We start from the raw sequence: 22,883 nt of genomic DNA, 5'->3' as shown, positions 1-22,883 counted from the left end.
ATTTTTCATTGGAGAAAAGGAGGAGGAGAGGGGACCTAATTGAGGTATACAAGATAATGAGAGGTAGAGATAGTCTCTGGCTGTCGACTCTATTTCCCAGGGCAGAAATGACTAACACGAGGGGTCATAGTTTTAAGCTGGTTGGAGGAAAGCATAGAGGGGATGTCAGAGGCGGGTTCTTTGCACAGAGAGTTGTGAGAGCATGGAATGCGTTGCCAACAGCAGTTGTGGAAGCAAGGTCATTGGGGACATTTAAGAGACTCCTGGACATGCATATGGTCACAGAAACTTGAGGGTGCATACATGAGGATCAGTGGTCGGCACAACATCGTGGGCTGAAGGGCCTGTTCTGTGCTATACTGTTCTATGTTCTCTGTTCTAAATCCTGCTATGAGCAGATGGTGGAATTTGAAATTTTAAAATAATCTGGATTTAAGAGTCTAATGATGACTATAGTAAAACAAAGAAGTATAGGTGCTGGAAATCTGAAACAAAAACAGAAATTGCTGGCAAAACTCAGCAGGTCTGACAGCATCTATGTCTGATGAATAATCACTGGACTCAAAATGTTAACTGTGCTCTCCAGAGATGCTACCAGTTGCTCCTGCTGAGTTTCTCCAGCAATTTCTGTTTTTCAGCCATGAAACTTCTGTTCATTGTCAGAAAAACCCAACTGGTTCACTAATGTCTTTCAGGAAGGAAATTGCAATTCTTGCCTGTTTTAGTCTACATGTGACTCAGGCCCGTAGCAATGTGGTGACTCATAACTGCCCTCTGGGCAATAAATACTGGCCCAGCAAGTGAGACCCACATCCAAATCAAAACAAAAACAAGGGCAGCAGACGGATGCAAATTCCCCTGCAAGCCGTTCACCACTCTGATCTGGAAATATATTGCTATTTCTTCAGTATCACTGGATCAAAATCCTTGAATTTTCTCCGTAATAGAATTGTGGAACTATTGACAGCATATATGGACTGCAGTTGTTCAAGAAGGCGGCTTGCCACCACCATCTCAAAGGTAACAAGGATGGGCTATAGCTATTTGGTGTTATCCACATCCTGCGAATGAATCAAAAAGTATAAAATTGTATCTTAATGCTGAGAAAAATGTAGTCTTAGTGCTTGTTTTTTTCAAAACCTACTCAGCCTTGGTGATTTAAAAATAAGACATCACAATTGGCAGTTGTGGCATCTGACTAGGAAATCTTACATAAATTATAAAAGAAAATGTTCATAATGTGACAACAGCAACAGACAAATGTACATCGTACAGGAATCAGACTGCAACAGGGTTTTGTCTTAGTCCTTGATCCTCGAATTTTAGCAGGAATAGGATTTATTGTAAGGGTTCATTGTGAGTCCAGAGATGTAAACTCAATATTTTCCCATACACGTCTATCTCCCAATTTCTCACTTATAAATGAAAATAACAGATCTGTGCATCCGTAAGAAGCTTAACAGGCTTGTGTTAATTCTGATAAAATTGAAATGTAAATCAAATTTTATTATTTAATGCCATCAGAAGCAACATTACTGCTTCCTATTCCTCATATTTTCTACCCTCTCAGGTGAAGTGCTACCAGTTCAGCACTTTCAGTTTTGTAAAGGAAAAATAAATATACGATAAACAATAATCGAAACAACCAGAATCTGGAATGTCGTAAGCTAAGAAACTGTCCCGAAAGTTTGGTCCAGTATTTTCACTCAATTTGATTTTTCATATTCACATTAGTGCTAGAATTGTTTTGCAACATCAGTCAGTCTGATATTAGTTGATTTAGAACAAAGAACAAAGAAAATTTACAGCCCAGGAACAGGTCCTTCGGCCTTCCAAGCAAGAGCCGATCCAAATGTACCTGTCGGTCAATTTCTAAGCATTTGTATCCCTCTGCTCCTCACCTACTCTTGCATCTGTCCAGGCGCATCTTAAATGAATCTACTGAGCCCGTCTCTACCACCTCTACTAGCAACGCATTCCAAACGCCGACCACCCTCAGTGTGAAGTACTTGCCGCGTGTATCCCCCTTAAATTTTCCACCTCTCACCTTGAAAGCATGATCTCTCTTTATTGAATCCTTCACCCTGGGAAAAAGCTTGTCTTTATCCACCCTGTCTATACCCTTCATGATTTTGTAAACCTCAATCAGGTCCCCCCCTCAATCTCCTTTTTTCTAGTGAAAATAAACCTAACCTACTCAACCTCTCTTCATAGCTAGCACCTTCCATACCAGGCAACATCCTCGTAAACGTTCTCCGCACCCTCTCCAAAGCGTCCACATCCTTTTGGTAATGTGGCGACCAGAACTGTACACAGTATTTGAAATGCGGCCGAACCAATGTCTTGTACAATTTTAACATGACTTGCTAGCTCTTATACTCAATACCCTGTCCGATGAAGCTGAAAATGTGTTGCTGGAAAAGCGCAGCAGGTCAGGCAGCATCCAAGGAACAGGAGAATCGACGTTTCGGGCATAAGCCCTTCTTCAGGCTTATGCCCGAAACGTCGATTCTCCTGTTCCTTGGATGCCGCCTTACCAGCTGCGCTTTTCCAGCAACACATTTTCAGCTCTGTTCTCCAGCATCTGCAGTCCTCACTTTCACCCTGTCCAATGAAGGCAAGCATACAATATGCCTTTATGGCCACTCTATCCACCTGTGCAGCAACCTTCAGGATACAATGGACATGCACTCCTAGATCTCTCTGCCCATCAACTGGAGAGGTACTGAGAGATAGGATCTATTTATACTTGGAAAGGAATGAGCTTATTGGTGATGGGCAACATGGTTTTGTGTGGGGGAGATCGTGCCTTACCAACTTGATAGAGTTCTTCGAGGAAGTGACCAAGTTGTTAGATGAAGGAAGGGCTGTTGATGTCATATACATGGACTTTAGTAAGGCGTTTGATAAGGTTCCCCATTGTAGACTAATGGAGAAAGTGAAGTCACATGGTGTGCAGGATGTTCTAGCTAGGTGGATAAAACTGGTTGAGCAACAGGAGACAGAGAGTAGTAGTTGAAGGGAGTTTCTGGAAATGGAGAAAGGTGACCAGTGGTGTTCCACAGGGGTCAGTATTGGGGCCACTGTTGTTTGTAATATACATAAATGATCTAGAAGAGGGCACTGTTGGTATGATCAGTACGTTTGCAGATGACACGAGTAGCAGAAAGCATAATACAGGAGGATATAGATAGACTGGAGAATTGGGCGGAAAAGTGGCAAATGGCTTTCAATCCAAACAAATGTGAGGTGATGCATTTAGGCAAGTCTAATTCTAGAGCGAATTATACAGAATTAAGGAAAATCCCAAAGCATTTTATTCTTATATAAGATGCAGGCGGATAACTAAAGAAAGGATTGGTCCACTAAAAGATAATGAAGGAAGGCTGTGTGCTGAACCTGAGAGAATGGGTGAGATTCTGAATGATTATTTTGCATCAGTGCTCACTGAGGAAAGGAACATGATGACTCTTGAGATTAGAGATATTGTTACAGAAATCCAAACACATAGCCAGCTTCTCAATCTTCTAGCCTACTTTTGAAGTTCAGAGCAAATTTGTTTTGCTCCTTAAAGTGCATCTTATCAGCAATTTACAATTTTTTTCTCATGGTCTTTTTTAATTAACTTAAAATATACATTTTGGTGGTAGGGCTGGAGGTTGGCTGGGGAAAAATCTACTTTAAGATACAGCTGATTGTCAGTTTTTCTTGTCAATTAATTGCAATAATGCATGAGACAAATTAGAACAGCAGTGGTTCGGAAGCATTGTGTAATTATTTATGTCTGTCAAGGAGACCTTTAACATTCAATATATGAGATTTAAATTTAAGACAAATTTAGTGCTTGAGCCATGTTCCCGACAATTGAATCAGACTTGCCAATATTTAAGCGTTTGCATTCAAGGAAGTATGGTATTTCCTTGACAGAAAACCTTTATTTGAAACATTGAGCAGCTGTACTCTATTAAGTGCATAATCACTTCCTTCTAACAGTGTGCTTTAGCCATCTGCAGATTGTGGTTTAACTGTTTAAGAACTATTAGCTTATATTTCATTTCCAATTTCATGTAAAACATTATACATTTAACAGTTAGATTACAATATTATATAATAATCATTATATAAAGTGCACAAAACATATCCTGCGGAATCAGGGTCTTTTGAATATGATAGCACTTTGCGGTGTGGTAGAAAGATTAATCTTAAATATTTAGTGATGATATTAGCAAAACCTTGAAGAAATCATCGATTAATAACAATTTTTCAGTTTATGTACCCCCAATAAGGAGTAGTCATCAAGAAATGTTTATGTTTACCTCCTGATTATACCTGGTTATTGACTTTTCCACTTATTTGATGCTGCTATATTACCTTCTCATTCGTTGTGGCCCTTCTCTTACCTCTGAGCAATCTCCTCAATTCCTCTTTTCCTAGATCTGTTGTTACTTAAGCTCATCCTTAACCTTCTATTTACATCCTCTTCCAGACCCACTTTGCTTCAATACCAGCAGGTAGTGACAGATTCATGGCCCTTTCACACACTGTACTTTCATTACTCCCCCCTTACGCTATCAGTTTTCAACAAAAAGACTAACTTTAAAAAAACAAAATGACTTTTTTTAAACCAAAAAGTAAACCTTTTTGTCTTGCCTGCTCTGTGTCCTAAGTATTGGCGATTCTGTCTCACGTGTCATCACTTAACTGGTTATCAAAAAAATTAGTTAGCTTCAAAATTCATTTGGTATTTTGAGAATTGCAGTAATATGAAATTAAAATGTGTTTTCTTCTTCTTCCCCTCCCTATCTCCTCTCACTTTTTACTGTGATGTTTTCTTCCCCAGTTTAATGGACTTAGAACATAAGAACTAGGAGCAGGAGTAGATCGTTCAGCCCCTCGAGCTTACTCTGCAATTTGATATGATTATGGGTGATCTCATCTTGACCTCAAGTCCATAACCCGGTCTCCATAACCCTTCGACCCATTAATTACTAAAATTCTATCTGTCTCTTCCTTTACATTTACTCAGTGTTCCAGAATCCACCATATTCTGGGGTATTGAGTTCCAGAGTCACGACCCTTTGAGAGAAATATTTTCTTGTTATGTTTGTAGTCGTGTCACACTTGTCAAGTTTATAGAGCACAAAATATACACTCTAAGAGTTTATCGATTTGACTTCTGTGAGGTTGTTCTTTAATTATAATGTGTTGCGAGTGCAGATGAAGTAAGATGGGACAAGATAAAAATCAGCACAGAGTGGTTAGACAGAATTATCTGTGTTAGTAACATAAATACTATGTAACAACTAATGATCACAAAGTGCTAAGAGCCAAAGAAAAGTCTTCCAATAATACCAATTCTGGAAAATTAGATATGCAGACTGGCACTAGACAATTATACATTGAATTTATAACCTTAAAAGGTGTTGATGTTGATTTGTATCTTATGCTGATGCTCAACTCCTGTTTACCTTGATGTGAATGTAGAAGCTGGGGCATGGTCTGTTATAATCCTTAAGCTAGTTGGCGAAAGAAGCAGAAAGAACCAGAACCAGTCAGAGTGAAACATTAGGTGTATATAATCTCCTGACTCTACTCCTCTATCAGTAATTGTCTCTTTATATATGTTTAAGTAACTATCCAATTAATAAGCCTCATCTGTATGTATGTAATTCCTGACGAAGGGCTAATGCACAAAACATATATTCTGCTGCTCCTCGGATGCTACCTGACCTGCTGTGCTTTTCCAGTGCTACACATTTCAGCACTGTATGTATTTAACCACAATTGATACATTGGTAGTGTCCCTGTCTCAGAGCCTAGTGACTCTGGTTCAAGTCTCACCTGCCCCAGAGGTGTGTAAAATAATTTCTGAACAGGTTGATTGAAAACTACCTATAATTCACAATTGTTATGGTGCAGAAAGATGCCATTTGGCCCATTGTGCCTGCACTGGCTCTTCAAGCAAGCATTATTACTAATTGCCAATTTTCTGCTTTTTCTTCATACCTTTGCACACTATTTCTGTTCAGAAAAAAAGTGACCAGCAATACGTTATCTGTTCGCAGTAGATTCAAACACAAAGTTTCTCAGGACATGGTAATTTCTCACTGTGAAACTAGTTTTCCCTCTGCAAAAGGAATGTTTGAAAATGGGGTTGGAAGAGAGATTTGTTAGTTGGTATTCGAGACGAGGAAGGGAATACATTTTGCATCTTGATACTTGCTTGTCTGTAACAGTGGCCATATATGTGGTTCTTACTGCAAGGCATAAACTGAGGTGCATTTGGTTGTTATTTTGAAGTTTTCTGTCTTTGCTTCTAAACAGAGATTAAATTTAGGGATTATTTGACCTTCTGTGAAATATGCAAAAATAAATGCATTGTTTGTTAATAAGTATTCTTACCACCAGTCTTACAACATAACGGGATGATTTACTGGAAAACTAACTGAAAGGTGTTGACTACATGAAAGCATGTTTATGACAAAGATGAGCAAAACAGCTTTGATGTTCTTTTTGATGTTTGCCTGTATGCACCCATGCTGGATCTTGAAATAAGTCATATATAAAGGCTGTATACGATCAGTAACACCTACCTAACATTTTGCAAGTTTCAATTTTCATTACAATGGTAGTGTTTTGACATGAAACTCACAGATACATATGTACCAAAACCTGCTGCAAGAATTCACTACAAAGCAGTTTCAAGATTTGTTGGCATTTATGCATGGGAAATTGGAAAAAAAATCAGTCAAACTGTCCTTTTTGTTTATTACAGTTGAAATAATTTCTGAGAAAAAGTTGCTGTTTTTCATTATTTAATATTCAACCCCCCCGCCCCGCCCCGCCCCAAATATATAGGTTGATTTAAAACATTGATCTTTTTATATTGCAGAATTGTCTCTCGTGGAATCAGTGGTATCAATAAATCACTTTAAAGTTTGAAGAGCTAAGCAGTAGTCTGTCCAATCCCATGGAGCTTTTGGAGTAAAATTATAAACAGCAATTTGTACTTTACCACCATATGCTCTGAGAGCTGTTTGGATTCCTTGCAGTTATTGTTTAGTTGGAGGCACTGCACACACTGAATGAGTCCAGAGCAGCACCAGGTGTTGGTCTTTCATTATTTTGTTTAGAATAACAAAGAATGTGGATGCAAAAAGGGTGAGATGCCAGTAGAGGTTTGTCATTGTGTGTGAGAGATAGGCCATTTCATAAATAGAAAGTGACAGCTGGGCTAATGATGTCACCAAAGAAGGAACAACTGCACTGTATTTCATTATCTCCACTGTATTGAATCTCGGAACACTTGCTAGCCAGAGTGCATCTGGATAAGGAAAAGAACATATTGTCAGCAAAGTCGATTGGAAATGTAGTGGGTATTTATTACTGATAAAAATTTGTTCAATATCTTAGATTGTGTAGTGGGCAGAAAACCATCTTGTAGGTCCGAGCAAATCAGATAAGAGACATAAGGGAATCCCAGACAACACAGAGATTGGATGTCTTAGCTAGTGATTGAAGTATATTGGAAACATATACGTATCAGTGCTGCAGGAACAACGATGACTTAGAAGCTTATAGTTTGTATAACATGCCCATGTCACGTTTTCCATTCAAATTGAGAAGTACGGAACCTTCAGGTTGTTTATCTCATCTTCTGATTTGATGTTATGCACTGTCAGCAGTCATTGACAATTGATATCCCGTGTTGTAGTCTCTATAAACAGAAAGGATGCTTGAGAGAGATTCTAATCAGTTCTCTCATTCATTCTCTCTCACTCTCAATCACACATGTGCACACACTCTGCATTTTATAAACAAAAAAAAATTGCATAGACACTGGATTTGACTCAACCATAAATTTGTTGATTAAAATAAATCTTCTGACACTTGATACAAATCACTTCACCTGTTGTAAATACCACAATTCCTTGATTTATTCGTCTAATTTCAATTCCTCCATGATTTAACCTTGGCTCCCACCCAAAACTTGGTATACCACAAGGATCAGAACTGGGACCCTTTTTTGGTTGTTATATACATAAATGATATAGATGAAAATGTGGAGGGAATGTAAAGCAAATTTGCAGATGACGCCGAGATTGGTAGAGTGGTTAATAGTGGAGAAGAAGGTTGTTGGTTACAGAAAGATATAGCTGGATTGATCAGATGGGCAGACCAGTGGCAGATAGTATTTAACCCTGATAAGTGTGAGGTAATGCACTTCAGAAGAAGCAACACAATTAATGGCAGGACACTGGGTAGCTGAGAGGGACAGAGGGATCTTAGTGTAATTATTCACAGATCAAGTCGGCAGAGCATGTGAAGAGGATTGTTAACCAAACATATGGAAAACTTGCTTTCATTAGTTGTGTCACAGAATATAGATCAAGGAGGAAATGTTGGAGTTGTACAGTGCATTGGTCAGGGTCCAACTGTAGTACTGTGTGCAGTTCTGGTCACCAGGAAGGATGTGATAGAGGGGGTGCAGAGAAGGTTCGCCAAGACGTTGCTTGGGATGGAGAAATTGAGGTCTAACGAGAGACTAGATAGGCTTGGATCGTTTTCTTCAGATCAGAGAAGACTTAGGGGGACATAATTTAGGTACATCAGATTATGAAGGGTGTTGCAGGGTGAATAGGGAGCATTCGTTCCCCTTGGTTGAGGGGTCAGTCATGAGCAGGTGTGGCTTTAGGGGAAGAGGCAAGAGATTCAGAGTGGATTTGAGAAAAACGTTTTCACTCAGCAGGTGGTGTGAATCAAGAATGGACTGCCTGGGAAAATGGAGGCTGAAACTGTACAACCTTGAAAAAATATTTGGATGAGTACTTAAAATATAACATTCAAAGTTATGGGACAAGTGCAGGAAATTGGGATTAGCTATTTATAGTTGTAATTATGTATTGCAGACTCAATGGACCAAAGAGTCTTTCATGCACTGTATGAATCTAAAACGCGCAGTCACCGTAACTTAACAGAAAGTAGCTTCTCCCAAAAGATTACAGGAAAACCTCATGTTTCTGCCCAAACTGTATCCAACTCCGATCCAAACCCCTGAATTTAAACTTACTTTAAACTCTGAGCCCAGTACCCCATGGATTTGGTTGAAAACTTGTAAGTCTCTATGTGTGTGTCCGGTGGGAACCAGAGCTATGGATCAGATGATGGAGTAGGTAGTGAACAGCCAGATACAATGTGCAGGGAGTCTGTGAGGAGAGATAGGGCAAAGATGCAGTCTGTGTGATGGGTTAAAGTTTATCTATTTTAATGCAAGAAGTACCAGGAATAAGGTTGATGAGCTTTGAGCATGGATCAGTACTTGGGAACTGTGATGTTGTGGCCAATATGGAGGCTTGGATATCACAGGGGCAGGATTGGTTGTTGAATGTCCCAGGTTTAGATTTTTCAAAAGGAATGGGGGAGGGGAGGTAAACGACGTGGGGGAAGTGCATTGCTAATCAGGGATAATATCACAGCTGCAGAAAGGGAGGTCATGGAGGAAGGTTTGTCTACAGAGTCAGTATGGGTGGAAGTCAGAAACAGGAAAGAAGCAGTCATTTTATTGGGAGTTTTTAAACAGCCCCACCCCCCTCCCCCCATAGCAACAGAGACAAGGAGGACCAGTTTGGGAGGCAGGTTTTGGAAAGATGCAGAAATAACAGGGTTGTTGTCATGGGTGTCTTTAACTTCCCTAATATTGATTGGAACCTACTTAGTTCAAATCGTTTGGATGGAGCAATTTTTGTCAGGTTTGTCCAGGAAGGATTCCTGACTCAATATGTAGACTAGAGAGAAGGCCATATTGGATTTGGTGCTTGGCACAAACCAGGCCAGGTATCAAATCTCTTGGTGGAAGAGCATTTTGGTGACAGTGATCACAACTCCCTGACCTTTACTATAGTCATGCAGAGGGAGAGGAGCAGATGGTATGGGAAAGCATTTAATTGTGGGAGGGGGAATTACAATGCTATTTGGCAGGAACTGGGGGCATCCAGATTGGGAACAGATGTTCTCAATGCATGACAGAAATGTGGAGGAAGCATTGTTAGTGCTGGACAGGTTTGTCCGACTGAGGCAAGGAAGGGATGGTAGGTTGAAAGAACCTTAGGTGACAAGGGATATGGAACATCTAGTCAAAAGAAAGAAGAAACCTTACTTAAGGTTGAGGAGGCAAGGGTCAGATAGGTCTCTAGAGGATTACAAGGTAGCCAGGAAGGAACTGAAGAATGGGTTTAGGAGAGTTATAAGGGGGGGCATGAAAAAGCTTTAGCAGCTAGGAAGAAGGAAAATAAATATAACAGAGTGGTGGTGACAGGAAATTTTAATTTTACTGAGACTCACTTAGTGTTAGAGGTCTGGATGGACCAGAATTTGGAAGGAACATGCAGGAGGTTTTTCTAGAACAGGAAATAAGTAATCCAACTCAGGAAGGGGCCATTCTGGACCTGGTGTTAGGGAATCCGCCCAGCCAGGTGGTTAAAGTTTGTGTGGGAGATTACTTTGGGAATAGTGACACAATTCCGTAAGTTTTAGAATACTCATGGACAAATACGAGAGTGGTCCCAAAAGGATAGGGCTAAATTGGGGAAAGGCCAACTTTCCAAAGTTCAGAAGGAGCTGGAGAATGTAGATTGGGAGCAGCTGTTTGAAGGAAAATGCACATATGATATTTGGGAGGCTTTTAAAGAGAGATTGATTAGAGTGCAGGGGAGATATGTTCCTGTGAAAATGAAGGACAGAAATGGCAAGGTTGGGGAACCATGGATGACAGGTCAAATTGAGAGATTAGCTAAGAGGAAAAAGGATGTGTATATAAGGTCAAGGTGACTGAAGACAGACGAAGCTTTGGAAGAATACCTGAAATGTAGGCCAATCTGAAATGAGAAATTAAGAGGGCTAAAAGGGGTCATGAGAGAACCTTAGCAAGCATGGTTAAGCCTTTTATTCATATATAAGGAGCAAAAGGGTTACTAGGGAAAGGGTTAGCTCATTCAAGGACAAAGGAGGAAAGATGTGCGTGGAGTCAGAGAAAATGGGTGAGATTCTTAATGAGCACTTTGCATCAGAGGACAGGGACATGGCAGATGTTGAGGTTAGGGACAGATCTTTGATTAGATCAAGTCGGCATAAGGAGGGAGGATGTGTTGTGTATTCTAAAAGGCATTAAGGTGGACCCAGGTCCGGATGGGATCTATCCCAGGTTACTGAGGAAAGCGAGAGAGAAAATAGCTGGGGCTTTAACAGATATCTTGGCAGCATCCTTGAAAACTGGGGAGGTCCCAGAGGACTGAAGAATTGTTAATGTTGTCCCTTTATTTAAGAAGGGTAGCGGGGATAATTCAGGTAATTACAGACCTGTGAGCCTGATGTCAGTGATAGGGATGCTACTGGAGAATATACTGAGGGATAAGATCTATTCCCGTTCGGAAGAAAATGGGCTTATCAGTGATAGGCAGCATGGTTTTGTGCAGGGAATGTCATGTCTTACCAACTTAGTAGAATTCTTTGAAGAAGTGACAAAGTTGATTGATGAGGGAAGGGATGGAGATGTCATATACGTGGATATAATTTGATAAGGTTCCCCAAGGTAGGCTGATGAAAAAAGTGAAGTCGCATGGGGTGGGTGTTCTAGCTCGATGGATAGAGAACTGGTTGGGCAATAGGAGACAGAGTAGTAGTTGAAGGGAGTTCTCATAATGGAGAACTATGACCAGTGTGTCCCACAGGGATCCATGCTGGGACCACTGTTGTTTGTGATATACATAAATGATTTGGAGGAAGGTGTAGGTTGCCTCATTGGCAAGTTTTCAGGAGGCATAAAGATTGGTGGAGTAGCAGACTGAGAAGGTGACAGTCAGAGAATACAGCAGAATATAGATAGATTGGAGAGTTGGGCAGAAAAATGGCAGATGGAGTTCAATCCAGACAAATGTGGATTTGTACATTTTGGAAGATGCAATTTCCAGACCGAACTATACAATAAATGGAAAAGTTCTGGGGAAAATTGATGTACAGAGAGATCTGGGTGTTCAGGTCCATTCATCCCTGAAGGTGGCAATGCAGGTCAGTAATGATCAAGAAGGCATACGGCATGCTTTCCTTCAAGAGTTGGTGTGTCATGTTACAGTTGTATAAGATTTTGATTCTGCCACATTTGGAATATTGCGTACAATTCTGGTCATATTACCAAAAGGATGTGGATGCCTTCGAGAGGGTGCAGAGGAGGTTCACCAGGATGTTGCCTGGCATGGAGGGTGTGAACTGTGAGGAGAGATTGAGTAGATTAGGATTATTTTCATTGAAAAGAAAGAAGTTGAGGGGAGACCTGGTTGAGGTCTACAAAATCATGAGAGATGTGGATAGCAAGAAACTTTTTCCCAGAATGAAGGAACCAATTACTCGGGGTCACGAATTCAGAGTGAGAGGGGGAAAGTTTACGGGAGAAAGTCATGGAAAGTTCTTCATGCAGAGGGTGGTGGGTGCCTAGAATACGCTGCCAGTGGAGGTGGTAGGGGCGGGACTGATAGCTTCATTTAAGAAGTATCCAGACAGCTACATGAATGGGCAGGTAGCAAAGGGATACAGATTCTTAGAAAATAGGTGGCAGATTTAGATAGAGGATCTGGATCGGCGCAGGCTTGAAGGGCCGAAGGGCCTGTTCGTGTGCTGCAATGTTCTTTGTTCAAATGTTCTTTGTTCAAATGCTTAAGACATTCTACACTTACATGAGGCACAAGAGATGGTTAGAGTGAGGGTTGGGCCAATCAGGGATAGTGGAGGGAAATTGCGCCTGGAGTCAGAGGCTGTCAGGGTATTCTTAATGAATAAGTATTCACTAGTTGTTTAAGTATTCACTAGTGAGAGGGACCTTGATGTTTCTGAGGAAAGTGTGAAACAGGCTGATATGCTCAAACAGGTTGATGTTAGGAAGATCTGGAAACTTTGAAAGATGTAAGGTTAGATGAATCTCCTGAACCAGGTGGGACATACCCTGGGTTACTACAGGAAGCAAGGAAAGAGGTTACTGCATCTTTGGCGATGATCTTTGCGTCCTCACTGTTCACTGAAGTAGTATAATCCTGGGAATTACAGACCAGTCAATCTCATGTCTGTGGTGGGCAAAATATTGGAGAGGGTTCTGAGTGACAGGATTTATGATTACTTGGAAAAGCAGAGTTTGATTAGAGATAGTCAGCATGGCTTTGTGAGGGGAAGGTCATGTCTCACAAACCTTATTGAATTCTTTGAGGATGTGACAAAACACAATCATGAAAGTTGAGCAGTGAATGTGGTTATATGGATTTTATCAAGGTGTTTGGTAAGGTTCTCCATGAGAGACCCATTCAGAAAGTAAGAGATATGGGATACAGGGAAATCTGGCTGTCTGGATACAGAATTGGCTGGTCTATAGAAGACAGAGGGTGGTAATAGATGGAAAGTATTCAGCCTGGAGCTCGGTAACCAGTGGTGTTCTGCAGGGATCTGTTCTGGGATCTCTGCTCTTTGTGATCTTCATAAATGACTTGGATGAGGAAGTGGAACGGTTGGGTTAGTAAGTTTGCTGATGATTCAAATGTTGGTGGAGTTGTGGATAGTGTGGAGGGCTGTTGTAGGCTGCAACGGGACATTGACAGGATGCAGAGCTGGGCTGAGAAGTGGCAGTTGGAGTTCAACCTGGAAACGTGTGAAGTGATTCATTTTGAAAGGTCAAATTTCAATACAGAATACAGCATTAAAGGCAGGATGTTTGGCAGTGTGGTGGAACAGAGGGATCTTGGGATCCATGGCCATAGATCCCTCATAGTTGCCACCCAGCTTGATAGGATTGTTAAGAAGGCATGTTGACTTTCATTAGCAGGGGGATTGGGTTTAAGAGCCGTGAGGTTATGCTCAGCTATATCGAGCCCTGGTTCGATCATACTTGGAATATTGTGTTCAGTTTGGTCGCCACATTATAGGAATGTTGTGGAAGCTTTAGAGAGAACGCAAAGGAGATTTACCAGGATGTTGCCTGGACTGGATGGCAAGTCTTATGAAGAAAGGTTGAAAGAGTTGAGGCTTTTCTCATTGGAGTGAAGAAAGCTGAGATTGACTTGATAGAGGAGCACATGATGATGAGAGATATAGATAGAGTGAATAGTTAGAGACTTTTTCCTAAGGGAGAAATGGCTATCATAAGGGGGCATAATTTTAAGGTGATTGAGGAAGGTTTAGTGGAGATGTCAGAGTTGGTTCTTTATGCAGAGACTAATGGGTCTGTGGAATGCATTGCAGATACATCAGGCATGTTTAACTGAGTCTTGGATAGGCACATGGATGATAGTAAAATGTAGGGTAAGTAGATTTGTTTGATCTTAGAGTCAGAGAAAAGGTTGGCCCAACATCGAGGGCCAAAGGGCCTGTACTCTGCTCTGTTGTTCTATGTTCATCATTCCTGCTGGTGAGAATTAAGGTCCATGAGCAAGGCCAACCATTCGTGACTCTTGTCGGTGACTCCAAACCCTGCAGGAACGCATACAGCCCCCAGTATGGCTGAACATTCCGTTATTTATTGTAGATCTGAATCAAGTTGACCAATCTTGACTCTTCCTCTGACTGCAGTTCTCAACTCTTCACTCGTCTTGTTAATGATGGTACTTATCAAAAATTTATAAACATAGCAATTAAGTTTTTGTTGTCACGTGTACTCAAGTGTAGGAATCCAGGATTATAGTGAAAAGTGTACAAAGTCCCCGTTCTCTGGGCATCATCTTAGTTGCACACTAAGATTCATACCATCATAGAATCCCTACAATGCAGAAAGAGGCCATTTGGTCCACTGAGAGTGCACTGACCCTCTGAAGAGCATCCCTCCCAGATCCAGCCTCCTGTACCCGATCCCTGTAACCGCACATTTACTGTGGCTCACCAACCTAGCTACACATCTCTGGACCCTAAGGGACAATTTAACATAGCCAATTGGTGTGCAGGCAGTGAGAGATAAAACAACACGGCACTAGGATGTGTGTGCAGAATGAGATTTAGCCAGTAGCAGGTTGCTGATTGTTCCATGCAGTTGTGACCAGCGTAGATGGCAGAGGTAAGCAACCTGACAACTCTGTGATTGGAATCTGAGCAACTAAACAGCTTGCATATGTGAATGGGACAGAGGCTAAAGAGCTCCAGCTTGTAAATAGCAGAGTCTATTTCCACCTTTCTGTCGCAAAGTAACTCAAACCTGGATACAATCCGTTTTCTCCCACACTTTGCTCTCATTTGCTGCTTGGGGACATAATCTAGAGTCGTGCGAGCTCACTTGCATTAGAAAAACATAGAACATAGAACATAGAAAAGTACAGCGCAGAACAGGCCCTTTGACTCACGGTGTTGTGTCGAGATTTAATCCTAATTGTTTTAAATTGTTTACAGCTGTCAATTGACAATTACACTGAATGCATTTCGTGTTATTATTATTTCAGAGAGTATATTGTTTAATAAATCAATATGAGATGATCTAATACAAGGTGAATAAGGGAAATTATATAGCAGATTGTGTATTAAAGTACTGTTTGCTCATGAATTGTTTTTTTATATTTCCTACCATCCTGATCCATCACCACTTCCCCTACTCCTGCACTCTTCCTCTCTAACTACAGGACTTAAGGAAATTGGTGGCACCATTACTGAAGAGTTTCCAGGCAGAGGTGAGTCTCATTTCACACTTTGTAAGACCAAACATGATTTAAAGAGACAACTTTTATCGGTGTTTATAGGATATCAATTAAAAAGAAAATTTCCAACTATATAGCCATTAAATTGCACCACTTCATTCATGGTCCATTAATAAATTATATATGGAGCATATTAATAAGTACAGAATGGTTACATGCAGAACAAATCTTTGGTCTATTCTGACTGTGCTTGCGAGAAATGAACCACTCTACCTAATCCCACTTTTCAGCATTTTGTCTGTATCCTGCAGGTTACAGCTTTAGCGGTAGATATTCAGACACATTTATGTAAGTTGTAATACCTGTTATTAAAGTTTATTCTGTCATGATTTTTGATAATTAAAATTATCTGTGTGTTTATTTATAATTTGGTACTCAGTCAGAGCTGCTTGTACTTGGTATTTCTAAGTTAGCTGATGATTTGATGTTACGAGGGAAAGCACATTGTGAGGAGCATGCAACAAGACTAAAAGAATTTAGATGGATTAAGTGAATGTGAAAGAACGTAGCAAATGAATATAATGTGGAGGAATGTGAAGTTATCCATTCGGTAGAAATATTAGACAATCAGAATATTTTACAAGCTTGGAAATCAGAGGATTCTTGTTGCTGTTGTAAATGAATCACAGAAAATCAATTAGGAAAGAAAATGGCATGTTCTTCATTGCCCCAGATGGATTTATGAATCAGAATATTGAAGTCTTGCTGCAATTTATAGAGAGCTTTGGTGATACCATGTAGTGTATTGTTTCCGTTTTGTTCTCCTTTCATAAGGAAGGATATTGGAAGATGCGCAGCAGACATCAGTAGGTTGATTATTAGGGTGAGAGATTTTCTAGGCAATATTAAGTAGGCTTAATGTAATTTCCCTCTAGTTCAGAAGAATGAAAGGTGGTCTTGTAGAACTATAACATTCTTAACGGAGTTGGAAGTTGATGTTTCTCTGAGTAGAGCTTCTCTACTGTAGTGTGCTTAGTTATTGAATCAATTCAATCAGAGATCCACAGAACGTTAGATACTGACGTAATCAAGAGGTATTCCAATAGTGTGAGAAGATATTGCTGAGGGAGTAAATTTGCAATGATCATCATGAATGGTGAAGCAGGCTATAAGGGTTGAATGGCTCTGCTTGTTTCTATTCCTTATGATTTTATGGTTTTAAAATTTCTTTTATAGAACCTTGTAAGATGTCAACGTTTGTAAATACGCTTAAGTTACAGTTGTACAAGATTCCTTTGATATATATGGAACTCTATTTATTATTAAGTAGGAGAGGGTTCAGAAGAGATTTACCAGGATGTTGCTGGGAATTGAGTTATAAAGAAAGGATGAATAGGCTGGGATTTTTTTCCCACTGGAGCGTAGAAGATTGAGAGGCGATCTGATAGAAGTTTATAAAATAATGAGAAATATAGAATGAGGTAATAGTAGTTGTCTTTTCCCTAGGATGTGGGATTTCAAGATAGGGGGCACATTTTTAAGGTGAAAGGAGAGAGTTTTAAAAATGGTATGGGGAAATTTTTTTTTTACAGAAGATGGTTTGCATGTTGGATGAACTTCTTGAGAAAGTGGTGGATGCAGATACAATTACAACATTTAAAAGACATTTGCATAGATACATAAATTGGAAAGGTTTGGAGGTATATGGGCCAGGATCAGGCAGGTGAGACTAGTTTAGTTTGGGATTTTGTTTAGCATGGACTGGTTGAACCGAAGAGTCTGTTTTCATGCTGTATGACTCTATAACGCTGTGTAGATCACATTGTGAGATATTGTTTGGTGGAAAACACTTCTATGTGGCATTTTATGACAAAACCCATGCTTGGCTGTTTTGTATCTGGTAGCAATCTCTAATATCCTTTCAACAGGAGGATTTTTTTTCCATGTCAGTTTTAGAACTATGTTTCATCTAGGTTTATTTATGTTTAGGCTATTTTTTGTGTTCTGCTTGCTTATAGGTCACTGTAGAGGATCAGTCATAAATCCAAATAAGAAAAACACTGGATTTCTTTGCACATGCATGGGTTGTATTTTTATGTTTAAACCTGAATGTGATTTTTGGATACTGTATGTTTGAAAATGCGTGAGAATTCCTTGAATATTATTTAAATCGAACAAGTTGTGATGCATTTCTTCTGATAATTGTACATGCAGGAAGTAGATATAAATTTATTTCTTAATAAACCTTCAAATGTTCAAGCATTTTTAATGCAAGTGTTTTACATAGTTGCTTTAATTTGAAATAAAGTTAATAAATATTATCAAAATTCCTTTTGTTCTTTATAACGCTTTTCATATTCCATATTGTTCTGGTTGATATTTCCATGCAGTCTGTCCTTCAGCAATTACTGCTATATAAACAACGTAGATATCTGAAACAATTTTTCAGACTTGAACAAAATCCTTTTGTCTCTAGCAGGCCTAGTTTCAGAGCAGTTTAATATTGAATTGCAGTTTACAAACCCACAACTGTAATGGACATTAGCATCTTTACACCTCTGAGTGAGTACGTTTTGGTAGCTCTTGTTTAGATCAGTGGTTGGAGGGCCTAATTGGTGATGGGGAAATGTTATTTTTCATGGGGAGATTAGACGATTTCATGGTAAATCATTGTTCTTGTTAGCTGATTGCAGTATTAATGGTTGCTGTGGAGGAATCAATTTTGTAGATTGTTGATCACTTAATTGGATTGAAGCAGTGTTTGAGATCAAGTGGAGCACTGTGGTATAAAAAGAATTTCTAAAATTATTTTTTTTTTGTTAGGAAATACAGTTTGCTAGTTGATAGTAACTTGCTGAATGTGAATATACATGATGTTCTGAGAATTGAGTAGAGAGTGGGCATCAATGTCCTCATCTGATCTTAAAACACATTCGCTTTTCCGTATTGGGATGACCAGAGCATGACTTTGTGATTTCCTTGTGAGTTGCAAAGACTTGTGTTTAAGATTGTTGGGGTCAGGAAACATGTTGAGCATTGCCAAATTAATTTTATGATCATCTACCTGCTTGGCACCATTTTGTCAAAGCCTCTCCTGCTGTGTGACTTGAGGCTGCCTTGTTGCATACCTTTTGATATATGACCTAACCCCATGCTTGACTCTCTGAGTATGGATTCTAATTCTATCTGAGTTCTGAAACCATTCTTATCAGGCTCCAGGCTGCCTGCTTGAGATGTCCCTTGTTCCTGCTCACATTAAGCTGTTGGTCATGTTGAGAGGCAATGGTGACCCTACTTGCTGCTGTCTGCCATGATCAGTTCAGTGTAATTGCTCCTCTTGGTCTTTCTCTTCCTGCTGTACCAAGCTCCATCATGACTGACACCCTGACGGCTGTAAGTAACATTTAGCAGCACTAAACTAACTTTTTTTCTTGTTGAAACATAAAACAAGAAAGACTAGAAAGTCTTTCTAGAAACTATAGAAAACTTTCAGTTTAGGAACTACTCTTGAGGACATGCCTGTGACACTGCTTTTGAATTCTAGATTTAGTTTACTGACTGAGTTTATATTTCCCATTTGTGATTGACATATTTCTCTGGATCATTAACTCCAGTTGTGATCTTTAGATCACAACTCCAGAATAATAACCACGATTATACTCTTCCCTGTGCATGACAGTATTTGTTTGGCAGATGAGGTTCTCATGCTTGAAAGAAGCAGAATAGTTTGTTATTCATTAGTTATTGTTTATGTGGAGTGAATAATTCAATTTGAATTGCTGCTTTCCTTTTCTAAGAATTTGTCAAAGGTATGAAAGAAACTTTTATTTGCTATTTAAATTTATGGTTAACCTGATTTTGTGACCTTTGGTGTGCAGTGTCAGGAGTTTCATACAAGCAGTAACTATTATCCTAGGTGGGGCTGCAGATGGCAGATGACTGTCCTTGGAGCTTCAATTTGACATGTTTCCTTTTGAGATTTATTGTGTAATTTTTCAGTGTTTATCCTTAAGAAAGTGCTCTTTTTGTATTACTGATGCTTAATAAGAAGGCTTCACCTGTTTGCAATTTGATATTGATGCAGTGCTTGGAATCTGAGAAGATATTGACAACATACTCTCTATCATTATTATACTTTAGATTTCTTAGAGAAATTAAAGCATGTGGGATTAAAGAGATATAGTGGCAGCATGGGTATTCAATTGGCTAAGAGAGAGAAAATAGCGGTAATGATGGGGATTATTTTTCAGATAGGAAGGAAGTCACTATGAGGACCCACTGTTCTTTATGATGCGTATTGTAGAGCATGCAGATGGTTTAACATGTGAATGTAATGAACAGTTAGTAAGGTAATAGATTTCAGCAGGACACAGACAGCTGTTGTGGGAGACACTTCAACAATGAAGTTTAATGGACAGAACCGTAAAGTGATAAATTTGGCAGTATTAATGAAGTGAAGCATTATAAGCTAGATGTTACGATTTTAAAAGAGGTGCAGGAACAGACAGGTTGAGAATGGATGTATTGTAAAAACCTCTTTTTTTGGATTGTGGACTGAAATATGGGAAGATACTGTTTTAAATGAAAAATTGTGGAAGAATATGTTGCTTTTTTTTTAAAACGTTACCTGCACACATTGTATGTTCTATCTGCAAAGTTGCCTTCTTTGAACTGTGGGGAAGATGCTGCACACCTCGGCACAAGTATGGTTCAAGGAGCGACTTTGCCCAGTGACTGATGGTCGATTGTTTTGTCAACCAAAACCAGTTGTGTGTAGTCAGGAGGATTAAGTGTTGAAACGGCTTCTTGATTCATTCCTGGGCAAGTGACTACAACTTTGTGTTTGGACAATACAACTGAAGCATCCAGTCTATGAAAGAGGAATTTTTTCTCTCACTGTCCTCTCAGCGTGTGGAGAGTCAAAAGAAAATTCTGAGCAGCTGCTTCCCTCTGTTTTCTCTGTAAATTCCCTTCTTGGAAGGAAAAATGGATAATCCATCTTCAGAGTCAATGAAGGGCTGCATCCTCAACCACTGAATGTAAGGTTGAGAATTTGTATATCCAGAACCAAATCAAGGACTCAAAGGGAATTGAGGAACAACATATCATTGCTGTTTGTAATCTGGACTGGTGCCAGAATTGTGTTTCACTGACTTTTCTTGTTTTTTTCCCTTATCTTGTCTCCTTATAAGTTTGTATGTGTACAGGAATGTAAAGTGTTAGGGTCATTACCATTGTGTCACAACAGCCCTAATACAATGTAGATATTTTATTCAACCTGTTCAGACATGTCATGACACAACTCTGAGGCAGTCGAAAATATGGTGCTGAAAAAGCACAGCAAGTCAGGCAGCATCCGCGGAACAGGAGAATCAACGTTTTGGGCAAAAGCCCTTAATCAGGAATGAAGCTTGTGAGTCAAGGGGGTGGAGAGATAAATAGGAGGGTGGTGTGGCTGGGGAGAAGGTAGCTGAGAGTGTGATAGGTAAATGAAGAAGGGGGCAATGCTGACATGTTGGAGAGGAAGGTGGAGCAGATAGGTAGGAAGGAAGATGGACAGGTAGGATGGGTCATGAGGGTGGTGCCAAGTTGGAAGGTTGGATCTGGGATAAGGTGGAGAGGGGAAATGAGGAAAACTGGTGAAATCCACTTTGATTCCGTGTCGTTGGAGGGTCCCAAGATGGAAGCTGAGGTGTTCTTCTTCCAGGCATCGGGTGGTTAGGGTTTGGCGATGGAGGATGCCCAGGACAGCATGTCCTTGTCGGAGTGGGAGGGGGAGTTGAAGTATTTGGCCATGGGGCGGTGGGGTTGGTTGGTGCGGGTGTCCTGGAAATGTTCTCTGAAGTGATCTGCAAGTAGGTGTCTTGCCTTCCCAATGTAGAGGAGACCGCATCAGGTAAAACTGCACTTCCACATGGATGTGGAAGGCTCCTTTGGGGCCTTGCAGAGGAGAGGGGGGAGGTGTGGGCACAGATTTTGCAACTTCCGCGCTGGCAGGGGAAGGTGCCGGGAGGGGAGGGTGGGTTATTGGGGGCGTGGACCTGACAAGAGAGTCGCAGAGGGAATGGTCTTTACGGAAAGTGGATGGGGTGGGGAGGGAAATATATTTCTGGTGGTGGGATCCGTTTGTAGGTGGCGGAAATGGCAGAGGATGATGTGATGTATACGGAGGTTGGTGGGATGGAAGGTGAGGACCAGGGCAGTTCTATCCTTGTGGTTGGAGGGGTGGGGTCGGAGGGCAGAGGTGCGGGAAGTGGATGAGATGCACTGGAGGGCATCATCGACCATGTTGGAGGGGAAGTTGCAGTCTTTGAAGGAGGAGGCCTTCTGGTGTCTTCTGTGGTGGAACTGGTCCTCCTGGATGCAGATGTGGCAGAAGCGGAGGTTTTTGGAATAAGAGAGAGTGTTTTTACAGGAGGCAGGATGGGAGGAACTGTAGTCCAGGTAGCTGTGGGAGTTGGTGGGTTTGTAGAAGATGTCCGTGTTGAGTTGGTCGCTGTTGATAGAGATGGAGAGGTCCAGGAAGGGGAGGGAGATGTCCGAGATATTCCAGGTGAACTTAAGGTCGGGATGGAATGTGTTGGTAAAGTTGATGAACTGTTCAACCTCCTTGTGGGAGCATGAGGTGACGCCGATACAGTCATTAATGTAATGGAGGGAAAGATGGGGAATGGTGCAAGTGTAGCTGTTCCACATACCCGATGAAGAGGCAGGCATAGCTGGGGCCCATGCGGGTGCCCATGGCTATCCCTTTAGTCTGGAGGAAGTGGGAGGATTCAAAGGAGAAATTGTTGAGGGTGAGGACCAGTTCAGCAAACTAAATGAGAGGGTCAGTGGAAAGGTTCTGGTGGGAACACTGGGAGAGGAACAAATGGAGGGTTTGGAGGCCCTTGTCATGGTGGATCGAGATGTATAGGGACTGGATGTCAGTAGTGATAATGAGGCATTGAGAGCCAGGGAAACAAAAGTCTTGGAGGAGGTGGAGGGCATGGGTGGTGAGCCAAATATATGTGGGGAGTTCCTGGACTCGGCGGCGGTGGAGGGGGGTGGGGGAGGAGAGGAGAGGAAGAGGACAGTATCAAGGTATGTGGAGATGAGTTCGGTGGGGCAGGAGCAGGCTGAGATGATGGGTCTTCCAGGGTAGTCAGGCTTGTGAATCTTGGGTAGGAGGTAGAACAGGGTAGTGCGGGGTTCCCGAACTATGAGGTTAGAAGCTGTGGGTGGGAGATCCCC

At 40.8% G+C, this 22,883-nt stretch overlaps 1 protein-coding gene across 6 annotated transcripts in view; it reads left to right on the top strand.

Annotated features, from left to right (window-relative positions):
• Positions 1-22,883, top strand: part of LOC122564179 (protein CASP-like) — a 632,323-nt gene that overhangs the window by 236,349 nt on the left and 373,091 nt on the right. For all 6 annotated transcript variants that reach the window (XM_043718862.2, XM_087977575.1, XM_087977578.1 and 3 more), the window contains exon 3: positions 15,636-15,683. In XM_043718862.2, the coding sequence (XP_043574797.1) occupies positions 15,636-15,683 (48 nt within the window). The remainder of the gene's footprint in view (positions 1-15,635; positions 15,684-22,883) is intronic.

Source organism: Chiloscyllium plagiosum, unplaced genomic scaffold, assembly GCF_037043375.1.
Source record: "Chiloscyllium plagiosum isolate Xiang-an unplaced genomic scaffold, Cpla_swu_hap1 HiC_scaffold_31, whole genome shotgun sequence".
Classification (NCBI taxonomy): Eukaryota; Metazoa; Chordata; class Chondrichthyes; order Orectolobiformes; family Hemiscylliidae; genus Chiloscyllium; species Chiloscyllium plagiosum.
This window is presented reverse-complemented; position numbering and strand designations above follow the sequence as displayed.